This window comes from Vulpes vulpes, chromosome 7, assembly GCF_048418805.1.
Source record: "Vulpes vulpes isolate BD-2025 chromosome 7, VulVul3, whole genome shotgun sequence".
In the NCBI taxonomy this organism is placed as follows: Eukaryota; Metazoa; Chordata; class Mammalia; order Carnivora; family Canidae; genus Vulpes; species Vulpes vulpes.
The window spans coordinates 117444231-117461344 of record NC_132786.1 but is presented as its reverse complement, the minus strand read 5'-3'; the positions used below and the strand labels follow the sequence as shown (position 1 = coordinate 117461344).

The window sequence follows — 17114 nt, the reverse complement described above, 5'->3', positions numbered from 1 at the left end:
CTGAGGAAACAGAACTGCAAAAATGTTGCTAGGACCCATGTCAAAGAAATTACTACCCATGTTTTCTTTCGGGAATTTTAAAGATCTAAATGTGAGACATGAAATCATAATCAGTTTTGAGTTTTTTGGTGTGTATCATGTAATAAGAAAGTTGTCTAGTTCTATTATTTTGCACGTAGCTGTCTAGTTTTCCCATTTATTGAAGAGATGGTCTTCTTTCTGTTGTATATTTTTTGCCTTCTTTGTTGTAGATTAATTGACCATTTCAGTTTGCATTGATTTCTGAACTCTTTTCTACTGATCTATGTGTCTGATTTTGTGCCAGTACCATACTATTTTGATTAGTATAGCTTCGTAGTTTATTATGAAATCTGGGATTGTAATACCTTCAGTTTTTTCTTCTTTCTCAAGATTCATCCGGGTCTTTTGTGGTTCCATACAAATTTTAATATTATTTGTTCTAGTTCTGTGAAAAATGTATTTTGACAGGGATTACATCGAAGCTATCGGTTGCTTAGGACACTATGGATGTTTTCTTTAGCAGTATTAGCAGAACAGCAGTATTCTTTCATGGCCATGGAATATCTTTCCATTAGTCAGTGTTGTCGTCAGTTTCTTTCAGCAATGTTTTATAATTTCCAGAGTTCAGGTCTTTCTCCTCCTTGGTTAAGTTTATTAGGTATTTTATACTTATGGGTGTGATGGTAAAAAGGATTATTAACTTCTTTTCTGCTACTTTGTTATTAGTGTATAGAAACACAACCAATTTCTGTGTATTAATTTTGTATCATGAAACTTTACTGAATTCACTTATTCTAGTAGTTTTTATTTATACTCTCATGTCATCTGCAAATGATGAGAGTTTTATACATCTTCCTTACCAATGTAGATGGCTTTTTCTTTTTCTCATGTGATTTCAGTACTTGGGATTTTCATTACTATGTTGAATAAAAGTGGTGAGAGTGGACATCCTTGGCCTCCTTCCTGATCTTAAAACTGAAAGCTTTTCCACTATTGAGTATGATGTTGTGGGATTTTCATATATGGCCTTTATTATATTGAGGTTTTTTTCCTTCTAAACTGACAAAAAGTTTTTTTTTTTTTTAATTTTTTAATTTATTTATTTATGATAGGCACACAGTGAGAGAGAGAGAGAGAGAGGCAGAGACACAGGCAGAGGGAGAAGCAGGCTCCATGCACCGGGAGCCTGATGTGGGATTCGATCCCGGGTCTCCAGGATCGCGCCCTGGGCCAAAGGCAGGCGCTAAACCGCTGCACCACCCAGGGATCCCGACAAAAAGTTTTTATCACAAACAGATGTTGAGCTTTTCCAGGCATTTTTCCTGCATCTCTTAAGATTTTTATCCTTTTTGTTGATGTGTTTTATTATGTTGATTTGCAAATATTGGAGCATCCTTCCATCACTGAAATACTTCCCACTTGATTATGGTGACTGATCCTTTTAATGGATTGTTGAATACAACTGTTTGCTAATACTTTGTTGAGGTGCAAATAAAAAAAAATACTTTGTTGAGGATATTTTCATCTATGTTTATCAGGGATGTTGGCATATAGTTTTCCATTGTTGTAGTGTCTCTGTCTGCTTTTGATATCAGGCTAATGTTGGCCTTGTAGAATCAATTTAGGAATCTTTCTTCCTAGTCAAGTTTTTGGAATAGTTTGAAGGGAACAGGTATTAACTTTTACTTAAATGTTGGTAGAATTCTCATGTGAATCCATCTAGTCCTGAATTATTGTTTGTTGGGAGTTTTTTTTTTTTTTAATAGCTGGGTTTTTTGTTTTTTTTTTTTTTTTTTTTTTGTAATGAAATTCAATGTGTTCAGCTTTCTGTGTCTTAATTAGTTTGGGAAGATTGTATATTTCTAGGAATTTATCCATTTTTTTCTAGGTTGTCCAATTTTTGGTATATAATTTTTTATAATATTATCTTAAAATCTCTTGTCACTTCTATCTCATTTCTGATTTTATTTATTTGAATCCTCTTTTCTCCTTGATAAAATTGACAAACCTTTAGCCAGACAAGCCAGAGCTTGTTTCTCTTTTCAAAGAACCACCTCTTGGTTTTATTGATGTTTTCCTTTGTTGGGTCTTTCATTTGTTTCTGGTCCAATCTTTATTATTTCCTTTCTTCTATAAACGTTGACCTTTGTTCTTCTTTTTCTAGTTTCTTTAGGTTTAGGTTAGATTGAGATTTTTGTTGTTTGTGGTAGACCTTATATGGACCATTGTGGTTTTGTTTCCATTTTTCTCCATGTACCTTTGATTTATCAACTCATTGGCAACTCATTAGCATATTGTTTAATTTCCACTTGTGTTTTTTCCAGTGTTTTCCTTATGATTGCTTTCTAGTTTAATATAGTCATCGTCAGAAAAGATACACTATATGATTTCAACCTTAAATTTGAGATTTGTTTTGTGGCCTACCGTGTGATCAGCCCTGGAGGTTTCCTGTGCACTTAAAAAGAACATGTATTCTGCTTTTGGGATTAAATGTTCTGTGTATATGGATGTTCTATCCATTGATGTAGATAGGGTGTTAAAGTCCTTATGTTGTTGTGTTACTCTCAGATACTTGCTTTAGGTGCTCCAGTGTTGAGAGTGCATATTGACAATTACATATCCTCTTGTTGGATTGCCTCTTTATCATTATGTATTGCCCTTGTGTTGTGTTAGTCTCTGTTTGAAGATCTACTTTGTGTGATACAAGTATTATCACCTGACCTTTATTCCCCCCACGCCCCGCTTCCATTTGCATGGAGTATCTTTCATCCTTTCATTTTCAGTCTGTATGTAAGTATGAAATGAGTCTCCTTATCCATTCTGCTGTCCTTCATCTTTCAATTGGTGCATTTAGACCATTTACATTTAAAGTAATTATTGATCGGTGTGTGCTTCTTGTCATTTTTGTTAATATTTTCCTGTATTTTATAGTTCTCTCTTCCTTCTTGCTCTCTTTGTGATTGAAGACTTTCTGTAGTATTATGCTTGATTTTCTCTTTAATCTATTACAGGTTTTGGGTTTGTGCTTACCATGGGGTTTATATAAAGCATCCTAAGTATATAACAGTCTTGATAGTCACTTAAGTTTGAACACATTTTAAAATAACTTTTTTACCATCTTCCTCTGTGTTATATATGTTGTCATATTTTACATCTTTTTATTGATAATTTTCTTCTACTTAAGGCCTTTTCTTTTCCACTTGAAGTTCCTTTAACATTTCTTATAAGGCTGGTTTATGGTAATAAACTCCTTTAACTTTTGTTTGAGAAACTGTGTCCTTCAATTCTGAATGATAATTTTGCTGGATAGAGTATTCTTGGCAGTAGGTTTTTTCCTTTCAGTTCTTTGAATCTATCATGCTATCTCCTGTCTAGCTTGCAAAGTTTCTGCTGAAAAAAATCAGCTGATTACCTTATGGAGTTTCCCTTGTATAGAACTTTTTGCTTCTTTCTTGCTCCTTTTCTCTTTATCTATAGTGTTTAACATTTTTAATTACTGTGTCACAGTATGGATTTCCTTTATGTAACTAGCAATGAACCATGATTTTTTAAAAAAAAAAATAACATTTATCCATAAGGGGAAAACAATAAAACCATCAAAAAAATGAGATACCAAAAAATACAAATCCAACAAAAGATATGGGAGACAATTAAAAAAATAGCTAAGTAGAGGGAGAACTATGCTATGCCCATGGATTAGAAGACTCAGTATGGTAAAGCTGAGAAATCTCCCAAAACGATCTTTACACATAGTGCCATTCTAGTCAAAAATCCCGATGGGGTATAGTGTATGAATTTACTGTTATACAGCAATGAATGTGAAATAACTGTAGAATCACAGATGACTCTTACAAACAGCATTAAATGAAAGAAGAATCACAAAGCAGAGTCTAAAACTGTATTGTTTAGGCATGTGGTCATAGGTAGTAAAACTATAAAAGGAAATGAAGAGAATGATAACCATGAAAATTAGAATAGTGGCTACCATTACACAAAAGGATGAAGAATGTCATCAGGGAGGGTCATGTTTTCAGGGTGTAGGTGATATTTCATTTCTTGACCTGGGTGGTAATTACTTTGATGCAAATAAAAAGAGTAAGGAGCTGAACCAAAGAATTTAAAATGGACTTAAGTACATACTGGGAATAAATCCATGATACAGTTATTGGTTATTGTATCATAATGTTGAATTGACTTGAATGATTTAGAATACTCCATCCAGATAGTCTCTTAAAAAGTGCTTCTTGTAAATTAGATTTTCTATCAGAAATGTGCTAGCCAGTTTACCAGAATCTACTAGTATAAAATTTAATATGAGGCAAATTCTGCTATTACTATGTTCAGGAAAATCATTACTGGATAAATCACAAAAAAAAATCCATCTATAAACATTAATAGCTAACAGTATTTACCACTTTTGAGCACTTGCCATATAGCAGATACTGGTCAAGCATTATAAATGCATTATCTCATTTAATCTTGGAAACAACTCTTAAGTGTGGATACCATAATTGTCCCCATCTTACAAAGGTAAAGGACAGAATCAGGTTTTGATCCTATTCTCTCTGATTTTAGAACTCTTATTCTTAGTCCCTGTAATCTTTACTTGAGGCTAGAGTTATATAGTGTATATAATTATATAGTGTATATAATGTTCTTATTGTTACAGATTTTCATTTTCATTTATTCTAATTGGTTATGATGTGGGTATTCAAACTTGTATTAATTCAGCAGCAAATATCAGCTAAAAGCCAGGCATTTCTATGGCCCCTTGTCTACTGAATCTTGCTCCGTTTAGCAGCTTGGAACCTGTGCCACATAAGTTTTGCTGGCATCTTTCTTCCCTGGAACCTAGTGTATTGTGATACTTCAGGTATCACCAAACTTAAATCAACTTTATAGATTTTTTTTTTTTTTTTACATATCCATTACCCAAACTATACATATTAATCTGCTTCCTGAACGACTGCAGTACTGGAAATTACCTCTTGGAGCTGCTCTTTTCACTGGCAGAATTGTTACCTATTCCTTATAAGAACTGACCTTCATCTGGACGTCATTATCAGAGGTATTGAGTCTTTTTACAAATATAGAGAGTGAAGGCCCTCGAGTTATTTCCTTATACCCTCATAGCTCTTCTTCACATGAGTTCTTAATCAGTTCATATTGGGGTTTTTTTTCATATTATACCCTGCCATATATTCTATCAAATGGGTCCTATATCATTTATAATCAGATCTCTAAAATGTTAGGACATCATGCTCTTCGTAAAAAATGTAACCCCTATTTACTGCGTTCCTTTTCTGAAAAAAATAAACTTTGTTATTTTGACTTATAGTGCCTTTTTCAGGAGATTAACCTTCTGTCTATAGTTTAACATCTCCCAGTAGATCGAAAGGAAAGTGGTAGTCACGGTATAAGGAAGAGAAGCTGGATAGCTTCTTCTGCCCCTTATACTTCAAAGAGCCAAGATTTTGTTTTTACCCAATTATTCTCCTGCATTTTCTTTCCTTTATTTTTACAATTTGTTCTCAAATGTCTTAAAGGAAATTATCTTATTAATGGTAATGGAATATATCTGAAGTTTAATTTTATTATTCCTTTACTGTCTGATCACTAGGACTACAGGCTTGAGCCCAATAAAATCCACTGTTATCCTTGCTGCTATATAGATTGATTATACAATAATAGAAAAAAGAAGATAAAACCAGAAATGACTACTTTTGAATGTGAGGAAAATTCTTGGACATAATTTTTCGTAACTTTAAAAATACTATTCTCTTTATGATGTTTTCTTTGTTCCCTTTAAATTACTGGGGCAAATTAAAGTGAAGTCCAAGGACACTGTTAGATTGACTAATGAAATTTGATTTGTGAATGCATTCTTTTATCTATAAGGACAGTTTCCAAAGTGTGGTCTGGGGATTTGAGACCCTTCCAGGATCTCTGTGGGTGAAAAATTATTTTTAATAACGCTAAGATGTCATTTGTCTTTATTTACTGTTTCTTTCATTGAGTGTAGAGTGGAGTTTTCCAAACTACATGGCATATGGTGTTACAACAGCCTGAACACAAAAGCCCTTGTGAGAATTCATCTGTCTTCTATTAAGCCAGGCATTAAAGACATTTGAAAAAAATGTAAAACAATGCCTCACTTTTTTTTAATCTTGCTAATCTAGATTTTTCCTTTTTTTTTTTTTTAAGATTTTATTTATTTATCCATGAAAGACTCAAGAGAGAGAGAGGCAGAGGGAGAAGCAGGCTCCATTCAGGGAGCCTGACATGGGACTCGATCCCGGGTCTCCAGGATCAGGCCCTGGGCTGAAGGCGGCACTAAACCGCTAAGCCACCTGGGCTGCCCTAAATTTTTCCTTTAAAAAGTATAATTTACCTTTTTTAAAAAGAAAAAAAAATAAATAAAAAGTATAATTTACCTTTTTTAAAAAGCCTGCCGTAGCATGTTAAATGAATTAATGTTTTTTCATTATTCAGTTTTAATTTCAGATATGGTATTATTGGTACTTATAACCCACATTTATGAAAGGTCTTTAGGGCCCTCAGTAATTTTTAAATTTATGAATTATATAATAAATTTGAATTTTTTTCTTATACTCTTTATCCTATAAAAGGCAAACTGAAAATCATCTATTTTTAGGTTGCTACAGACCTCAGGAAAGATCAGATTACTTGATGTTGGCAGCTGCTTTAACCCATTTCTGAAGTTTGAAGAATTTCTAACTGTTGGCATAGACATTGTACCTGCTGTAGAGGTATGCATAGTTCTGTTTTGTTTTGAAACTTAAAGATCTTAATAAAGGAAAAGCATTGTCTTTACAATCCTGAAAAAACAAGTGTTTTTGTTTTCTAAGAAAAGTTGGTAAAAAATTTCTGTTCAAAAGCAAATGTATGTTCCTTGAAAATTTTTGATCATTTACTTGACAAGTATGGTACTGGTCAAAATAATACTGGTTTTATTTATTTTGTTCCCTGTTTATCCATTGTTGTAATCAAGAGACTTTAGTAGATTGCAAAGATTTCCAGATAGCTGTAAGGTTTGGGCTTTTTGTTTGAGGTATCCTTTTCTGAAGTGTACTATGATGTAGAGCCATTATGGAATGTCAAGAGCAAGGGTTTTTGAGACAGTTAAAACTTTATTAAATCCCAGTTATTTGTACTTAAATTTTTTTTTCTTAAAGCAGTAGGCACCAAAAATTTTTACAAATTGCATTTTTAATGTTAGAATATGTGTTACAGTATAAATTTTTCACTCTCCTGCTATAGTCCTAGCACCTAGAAGAGTGCCTAGCACATGAAGTACTCATTAAATACATCTTGAATAAAAGAATAGAATCTTACTTTCATCCTGAGGTTGCATCTCTGAGCCTGTTCTCTTATCTGTGTGATGGGGTTAGTAATGACCATTAATGTCTAGTTAAGTATTTAAAACACCTAGCAGAGTACCTATTACATAGTGAGTACTAAAGAAATGTTTGCCATTATTACTAAAAAAATTCCTTCATGGAGATTCAACTTTCATATGAATCTTTTGAATTTTGATTTAAAAAATGCTAACAACCTATTATATTATCTCTACTTCTGAAAAAGTGGACAAATGTTTGCTTTATGTTAAAACATCTGTTCTTAGCTTATCACTGCAAAGAATTCCTGTACCATCAGGACCTATACTTTTAAAATGCATTTGGCTTTAGTACATGGATTTTCTTCTTTCCTCAAGACACATTAGGGAGGTCCTTTAGGGAGTGCTGAAACATGACAACTATTTGCTCTAAACTTTGGGCTCAAATAAATGTTAAATTTGTTTATATAGAGAACCATAACTTTAAGCTTTAAACTCTTAAATATAGCAGTTCTTTTGCCTTCCAAATGATTTAAGTTCAGGAGTAGAATCAGACTTCTATAGTTTCAGAATACTGTAACTAATTTTAAAACAAAGAGACTTTTACTTCCAGCCAAGATGGAGTAACAAAAACCAGTTTGCTCTTTCCCCTACCTAAAACCACAAAGAGTGGACAAAATGTAATAATTTACAAAACATGGGATATCAGGTAGTAAAGGACAATGATCACTGAAAACAAATGAGTTGAGCCCTACTCTTGCACCAGCATTTGGCCATTAGACAACTTCTAGGACATGACACAGAAAGAATCCCAGGCAAAGCCCAGCGGCTTCCCTTAGTTGTGGAGACAGAGCTTAGAGTCCTGAAGGGCACAAGGCAGCTAGGATTCTGAGAACAGAATACTGATTATATGAGAGCTGCACAGAGGGAAAACTTCAGAGTTCTGAAGGTGAAGAGTCCTCCTTATGTACTCAACTCAATACTGAACAGTACATGATATGTGTGAGAAAGCTACATGTGACTCAAACTACACTCAAAAGGATTCAGGGTTATATATGGTACCTGTTCCCATCAACCATACTGGAAACCTAAAACTAATCACAGTGCGTTAAGTAGAGTATACATGAGTCTTATCTAAGTACTGGAAAATAATTAGCCTTAGACTGAACAGTGGTCCAGTCCCACCTAATAAATCTTAGAAGACCCAAAAAGATCAAAGTGTCTCAGGTAATATAACTACATCCCAGAACAAAGCTCAAGAATATTCATAGCAATACAATGCCATCCAGCACCCAATAGGGTAAAAATCCACCATATTGGACATCCAATAAAAAAATAACTGGCCATAATCAACAAAAATTAACCCTGAACTGATATAAAATGTTGATGTTAAATGATGTTAAATGTTTTAATGATGTTAAAATTAGGAAACAAGGACATTAATATAGGCACAGTATGACAATATTGTTTAAGTACAAAAAGTTTATAGAGATACAGAACATAAGAAAAGTTAAATTGAAGACGTGACAATAGAAACTACTCAAAACTAAACACCAGAAGAATTTGAGTTGGAAGAACATCAGTGAGCAATGAGATAATATCAAGTGGCCGGGGCGCCTGGGTGGCTCAGTCATTTAAGTTTCTGCCTTTGGTCCTCAGATCAAGTCCCATGTTCCTCTCCCTCTGCCCCTGCTACCCTACTCCCCTACTCGTTCTTGTTCTGTCTCTCTCAAATAATAATAATATCAAGTGGCCAAATACAAGCATAATTGGAGTCTCTCCCACAAGGCAGAGAGATTTAAGAAATAATGGCCTAAAATTTTCCAATTTGATCAAAGCTATCTATAAGTACACAGATCCAAGAAGCTTAAGAAATCCATAAACACAAGAAACAAAATTACACCAAGGGACATGGTAATCATCATTTACCCCCAACACACACACACAAAAATCAAAACAATGATAAAGGGAAAGTCTTAAAAGCAGACAGATTTTTTTAAAAAAAGGTAAAATACTCAAAGATAATTTGTCACCAGGAATTCCATACACAGCAAAATTGTCTTTCAAAAATAAAGACAAAGATTTTTTTTTTCAGACATTCAAAAGCTTCAAGGATTTAACATCAGCCAATTTACGTTACAAGAAATGTTAAGGAAGAAATACTTCAACCGGGTGGAAATACAGATCTACACAAAATGATGAAGAATATAGGAAGTGAGAACTATGTAGTTGTAAAAAATGTAATTTTTTTATTATTTAAACTCTCTGAAAGATAACCGACAATTATTATGGGTTGAATTCTGTCCTGTTCCTCCTTGCAAAGATATGTTGGAGTCCTAACCTCCAGTATGTTAATTTATTTGGAGATAGGGTCTTTACAGAGATAATTAAGTTAAAATAAGGTCATTAGGGTGGGCCCTAATTCAGTTTGATTGTAGTATTCTTATAAAAAGAAATTCTGGCTTAGAAACCTAACACACAGAATGTCATGTAAAAGCAGAAGGGTGGTGGTTCTACAAATAAAGAATATGAAGATTGCCAACAAACAACCAGTAACTAGAAGAAAGGCATGAACAGATTTTCCTTCACAGCCCTCAGAACAAACAATTCTGCAGACACCTTGATCTCAGACTTCTATACTCCAGAACTGTGACAAAGTACATTTCTGTTGAAGCCACTCGATTTGCAGTATTCTGTTATAGCAGTCTTAGCAAACTAATATATCCATTTAAATAAGAATGATATGGAGTGTCATTTATATGTTAAAAAAAAAGACAATGAGAGAAGTGGAAATATATACTATTTTAAGGGTTTTATATATGAAGTGGTAAAATATTTGAAGGTAGATTATCAGTTAAAGATATACACATTAAAGCAACTACTGAAATAAAGAGGGCTAATAAGGGGGCAGTAAGGTAAAACTCATAAAATCATTGAATACAAAAGATGGGAGAAAGAGGACAAAAGTTATAATGAAGAGATGAGACAAAATAGGAGTATAGATTTAAACCTAAGTGTTTAAATCAATAATTACATTAAATAGGCTGCACTCTTCATCTCCTGGCTACAGAGGCCAAGAGGCATGTGTTCCTTGTTCTGTGGCACTGTAATATTGTCACCCAGAAAGGAGCTCATATCCCATCTGGCACCTCAGTTTTTGCAACTGCTGCCAGAATATATCACTGCATTGCCTGGCTCTGGTGGCTAGTAAGGCTTACACTTATGGGTCCCACAGAACTGTAATCAGTGAGGAAATTTCCTTAACAGGTATGCCCCCTAGGCCACAGCAAGAGGCATCAGACCTAGGAGCTCAGTCTTCCTGTGAAGGAAGATTATTAACTAATCATTGTGATGGCAGGCTGCTAACTAAATACATATCTTGGGGCTGACTATAATCCTTTCCAGAGAATTCTTTTGTAGGAGAGGATCCTATCTTTGAGCTCACTCTCTACTATGCTCTCAAGTGCCAGTGTCTCCTGGAGGGGAGCTATACATGCATCTGATGCCCCAGTTTTTGCAGCTGCCTTCCAGGGAACAGCCTTTGATCACCTGGCTCTTGTGGCTGGGGTAAGGGTAGGTAGAGGACTAGCATTTCTGGGTCCCATGGGACTGTGGCACTTGGAAAGGTGGTTCTTGACAGACTAGTAGGCTACCACCCCCAGGGCACTGCACAGAAAGCAGAATGAGGCACCGCTCCCCAGTCTTTCTGTGAAGGAGGCCTCTTTGCTCAGTCTGGGCTTTGGCCTGAGGGAAGGACCTCTTTCAGATTTGGCACACATTTTGGAGCGTACAAAGCTCCTCTTCAAGGAATATTAGGCTGAGGATGCCATCTTTCTCCATCTGCCTTGTTCCACCTTGCTACTGTCACCCAGAAAAGACCTATTACGCTCATCTGGAGCCCTGATCTCTTTGCCACACAGGGGATACCTCCAGATTGCCTGGCTCTAATGGCCAGCAGGGGCTTACATGTGTGGTTTCACAGGACTATATATATTTGCATACTTTTAAAAACTGATGCCTGAAGGTCTGGCTTCTAGTCAGCCTAAATCTAGGTGCTGAAATCATCCCCTCCAGGACAATGACAGGTCATGGCACATCCTCAGCTACTGGCAGCTATTAAAAATGTAATAGGCTGCTTAGACAAGCATAAAAGTTTGAAAGACACCCAAGCACTGAGACAGAGTTGTATAACAAGTTTCGTCTTCTACACAAGGCCACTCCTTCAAGACTGGAAGAGGCTGTGGTGTCATCTGCAATATAGAAACCGATACAGAGAATCAGGTAAAATGAAAAGAAGAATATGTTCCAAATGGGGGAAAAAAGATAAAACTTGGGAAAAAATTAATGAAATAGAGAAGTAATTTACTTATTAAAGAATTCAAAGATCTTGCTCACCAAACTGGAAAGAAGAATGGATTAACACAGTGAGAACTTCAACAAAGAGATGGAACATATGAGAAAGATACCAAGTAGAAGTCACTGAGATGAAGAATAGAATAACTGAAAAATACAGTAGAGGCATTCAGCATGAGACTAGAAGCAGAAGCATCAGTCAGCTTGAAGACAAGGCAGTGGAACTCAAACAGAACAGCAAAAATGAAAAATCAAAAGAATAGCAGCAAGAGGAAAACAACTTACTACAAACAAATGACCTCACATAGATGTATAAGCACATTTTTCGGCAGAAACTTTGCAGGCCAGAAGAATTGGCATTTTATGTTCAAAAGGCTGAAAGAAAAAAAAATACTGCCATCCAAGAATACCCTACCTGACAAAGTTTTTCACAAGTGGAAGATGACACAAAGAAATGGAAGGACATTCTATGCTCGTGGATTGGAAAACAAATATAATTAAAATGTCTGTACTATATCCAAAGCAATCTACAGATTGAATATAATCCCTGTCAAAATTCCAATTTTTACAGAACTAGAACAGTCCTAAAATTTGTGTGCAACCACAAAAGACTCTGAATAGCCAAAGCATTCTTGAAAAATAAAACTGGAGGTATCACAATTCCAGATTTCAAAGTTATAACACAAAGCTGTGGTAATCAGAGTACTGGCATAAATACAGACACATGTATCAACAGAATAGAAAACCTAGAAATAAACCCATGATTATATGGTCAATTAATCTTTGACAAAGAATAAATGTACAATGGAGAAAAGACAGCTTCCTCAACAAATGGTATTAGGAAAACTGGACAGGTACATGCAAAAGAATGAAACTAGACCATCCTGTCACACCATGCACAAAAATAAACTCAAAATAGATGAAAGACCTAAATGTGAGACCTGAAACCATAAAAACCGTAGCAAAGAACACAAGCATTCATTTCTTTGACATGAACCATTAAAATTTTTCTAGGTAGGTCTCCTAAGGCAAGGAGAAGTAAAGCAAAAAATAAACTGTTGAGACTACGTCAAAATAAAGAGTTTCTACACAGCAAAAGAAATGATCAACAAAACAAAAAGACAACCTACTGAATGGGAGAAGGTATTTGCAACTGATATCTGTTAAAGGGTTAGTATCCAAAATATATGGTAAAGAACTTATACAGCTCAACACCAAAACTACAAATAATCTTGTTTAAAATGGGCAGAAGACATGAATAGACATTTCTCCAAAAAAGACATTATCGATAGCCAACAGACATGAAAAGATGATCAACATCACTCATCATCAGGAGAATGCAAATTAAAACTACTATGGGATATCATCTCACACCTGTCAGAATGGCAAAAGTCAAAAACAAAAGAAACAAGGTTTGGCAAGAATGTGGATGGAGTAAAAGGAACCCTCATGCAGATGGGAATGCAGACTGGTGCAGTCACCATGAAAGAATGGATGTTTCTCAAAAAAATTAAAAATAGGGGATCCCTGGGTGGCTCAGTGGTTTAGTACCTGCCTTTGGCCCAGGGTGCAATCCTGGAGTCCCGGGATCGAGTCCCACGTCGGGCTCCCGGCATGGAACCTGCTTCTCCCTCTTCCTATGTCTCTGTCTCTCTCTCTCTCCATCTCTCTCTGTCTATAATGAATAAATAAATAAAATAAAGCTTTAAAAAAAGTTTTAAAAAAAAGTTAAAAATAGAACTGTCCTACAATACAGCATTCACACTAACTGGGTTGTTACCCAAACAATACACAACCACTAATTCACACAGATATATACACCCCTACGTTTATAGCAGAATTATTTACAATAGTCAAACTGTGAAAGCAGCTAAAATGTCTATCAATAGATGAATAAGTGAGATATATATATATATATATATTCCTCTGTTAAAGATTAGTTAACCATATAATTGTGGGTTTATTTCTAGACTATTCTATCCATATAAGTGAGATATGTATACGTATTATTCATTGTGTGTGTGTATACACAAACACAAACACATAATGAATTATTACTTAAGGTGTGCCTGGGTAGCACAGTCGGTTAAGCCTCAGCTCAGGTCTTGAGTTCAAGCCCCATGTTGAGCTCCACACTGGGCATGGAGCCTACTTAAGAGAGAGAGAAAGAAATCTTATTCAGCCATAAAAAGGAACTCAAATCTTTCCATCTGTAGCAACATGGATGAAGCTAGAGAGTATATATATATATATATATATATATATATATATATATATATATATATATATGTTTTAAAGATTGTTTATTTGAAGCTAGAGAGTATAGTGCAAAGTGAAATAGGTTAGTCAGAGAAAGACAAATAGTGTATCATCTTATACTGGAATGTAAGCAAAACAAATGAGCAAAGGGGGGAAAAAAGAGAGACAAGATACAAGAGATACAAGAGATAACAGGGATTAAAGAGTATACTTATCATGGCAAGAAATCATTTGGGGCATTATTGAGGAAATTTGGTTATGTGTTGCTTATCTAAAATCAACAGTAAATTTCTAAGGTGTGATTTTCAAAAGAGAGAGTTTCCAGACAAGCAAAAGCTAAAGGAGTTCATCACCACTTAACTGATCTTAGGAGACATTTTAAAAGAACTTACTTAAGCTGAAAATAAAAGGGCACTAATTAGTATTAAGAAAAAATACAAAAGAATAAATCTCACTGGAAAGGTTAATATATGGTAAATAGAGTGGATTAACCACCTATAAAGTAAGTATGAAGATTTAAAGACAAAAGTAGTAAAAATAAGTGTAATTATAATGGTTAAAGGGCACACAAGATTAAGAGAAAATGTCACATGAAAAACGTAAAACATGATGGGTAATAAGCTTTACAATGTGAACAACTTAAAATAGTGTTAGAGACCTGAGTTGTTATATGTAAGCCTCAGAGTGACCACAAAGCAAAAATTTATACTAAATACACAAAATATAAAGAGAAAGGGATATAAGCATACCACTAAGAAAGTCATCAAACCACAAAAAAAGAGAACAAGAGAAAACAAAGTGGAACTACAGAAAGAGCCAGAAAATAATTATCACAATGGAAATAAGCACATACCTGCCAATAATTACTTTAAATATATAAGTGCATTAATTTCTCCAAGAAAAGGACAGATTGAATGGATAAAAGAAACAAGACCCCTCTATAGGCTACCTGTAAGACTCACTTTAGATGTAAGGGGATAAATGCAGCTGAAAAATGAAGAGTTGGAAAAAGATATTCTATGTAAATGGAATCCAAAGGAAAGCTGGAGTAGATATACTTTTATCAGACAAAACAGACTTTATTTTTTGTTTAAAGATTTTGTTTATTCATGTGAGACAGAGAGAGAGGCAAAGACACAGACAGAAGGCAGAGAAGCAGGCTCCATGCAAGGAGCCTGACATGAGACTATCCCAGGACTCTGGGATTGTGTCCTGAGCCGAAGACAGACGCTCAACCACTGAGTCATCCAGGCGTCCCACAAAACAGACTTAAAGATTTTAATAAGGGATGATAAATAGGCCAATCCAATGAGAAAAATACAGCATTTGTAAATATGCATTCAACATAAGAGCATCTGTATGTTTATAAAGCAAATATATATTTAGATCAAAAGGAAGAAATAAATAGCAATACAATAGTAATGGGGACTTTAGTATCCCCACTTATATCAACTGATAGCCCAATGGCCTTAAATGACACATTAGACCAGACAGACTTAATAGATACTTGCAGAACACTTCATCCAAAACAGCAGAATGCACCTTTTTCTCAAGTGAAAATGCAGCATTTTCCAAGACAAATCCTTTGTCTGAGAAATATTTATATTTAAGAAGATTAAAATCATATCAACCAGCTTTTACCAACCACAGTGGTATGAAGGGAGATATTCATTACACAAAACTAGAAAATTTATACATCTGTGGAGATGAAACAAGCTATCAAACAACCAGTGGCTCAAAGAAGAAATCAAAAGAGAAATCAAAAAATAATTTGAGACAAATGAAAATAGAAATGGAACACACCAAAATTTACAGGATGCAGGAAAACCAATTCTATGAGAGAAGTTCATAGCCAGAAATGCCTACATCAAGAAACAAAAAAAGTTTCAAACAACCTAACTGTATACCTCAAGGACCTAAGTTCAAAAAAATATCCAAAGATAGAAGGAAGAAAATAAAGATCAGAGAAGACATAAATGAAATATAGAATAGAAAGAAAAATAGAAAAGATTAATGAAACTAAAAGCTGGTTTTTTAGAAAAGATACACAAAATTGACAAACCTTTAGCTATACTCACTAAGAAAAGGATTCAAATAAATAAAATCCAGTATGAAACAGGAGATGTTACAACTGCTACCACAGAAATACAAAGGATCATAAGAGACTACAATAAATAATTATATGCTAACAAATTGAACAACCTAGAAGAAATTAATAAATTGCTAGAAACATACAACCTACTAAGACTGAATTAAGATAAAAAAAAGGCACCTAAGTTGCTCAAATCAGTTAAGAGTGTACCTTTGGCTCAGGTCATGATCCCAGAGTCCTGGGATCAAGCCGCACCTTGGGCTCCCTGTTCTACAGGAGGCCTACTTCTCCATGTCCCTCTGCCTGGCGCTTCCCCTGCTTGTGCTCTCTTGCTTGCTCGTTCTCTGTCAAATAAATAAATAAAATCTTAAAAAAAAAAAAAAGATAAAATAGAAAATCTGAACAGACTGGTTAATAGTAAGTGGATTAAATAAGTAATCCAAACCCTTCCAACATTAAAGACCTAAATGTAAGACAGGAATCCATCAAAATCCTAGAGAACACAGGCAGCAACCTCTTTGACTTCAGCCACAGCAACTTCTCACTAGGCACATCTTCAAAGGCAAGGGAAACAAAAGCAAAAATGAACTATTTGAACTTGATCAAGATAAAAAGCTTTTGCACACCAAAGGAAATATTTAACAGAACTAGAAGACAACCTACAGAATGGGAGAAGATATTTGCAAATCTCTTAATCAGATAAAGGGCTAGTATCCAGAATCTGTAAAGAATTTATCAAATTCAAAACCCAAAAAAAACAAATAATCCAGTCAGGAAATGAGCAGAAAACATAAACAGAAATTTCTCCAAAGACATAAAATGGCCAACAGACACATGAAAAGAATGTTCAACATCATTCATCACCCAGGAAATAGAAATTAAAACCACAGGGAGATAACCACCTCACACCAGTCAGAGTGGCTAAAATTAAGAAATCAGGAAACAACAGATGTTGGCAATGTTGCCAAGAAAGGGGAACCCCTCTTACACTGTTGGTGGGAATGCAAACTGGTGCAGCCACTCTGGAAAACA

At 34.8% G+C, this 17114-nt stretch overlaps 1 protein-coding gene and 1 long non-coding RNA gene across 2 annotated transcripts in view; one reads left to right on the top strand and one right to left on the bottom strand.

The window, feature by feature from the left end:
• SAMTOR (S-adenosylmethionine sensor upstream of mTORC1) overlaps positions 1-17114 on the top strand; it is an 87303-nt gene that overhangs the window by 62828 nt on the left and 7361 nt on the right. Inside the window, exon 4 of the mRNA XM_026012176.2 lies at positions 6677-6791. Coding sequence (XP_025867961.2) covers positions 6677-6791 — 115 coding nt within the window. The remainder of the gene's footprint in view (positions 1-6676; positions 6792-17114) is intronic.
• Positions 7153-17114, bottom strand: part of LOC140599748 (uncharacterized) — a 38870-nt gene continuing 28908 nt past the window's right edge. Inside the window, exons 2-3 of the long non-coding RNA XR_012002755.1 lie at positions 13287-13406; positions 7153-11628 (exon numbers count right to left, since the gene is read on the bottom strand). This is a non-coding gene — a long non-coding RNA (uncharacterized lncRNA). The remainder of the gene's footprint in view (positions 11629-13286; positions 13407-17114) is intronic.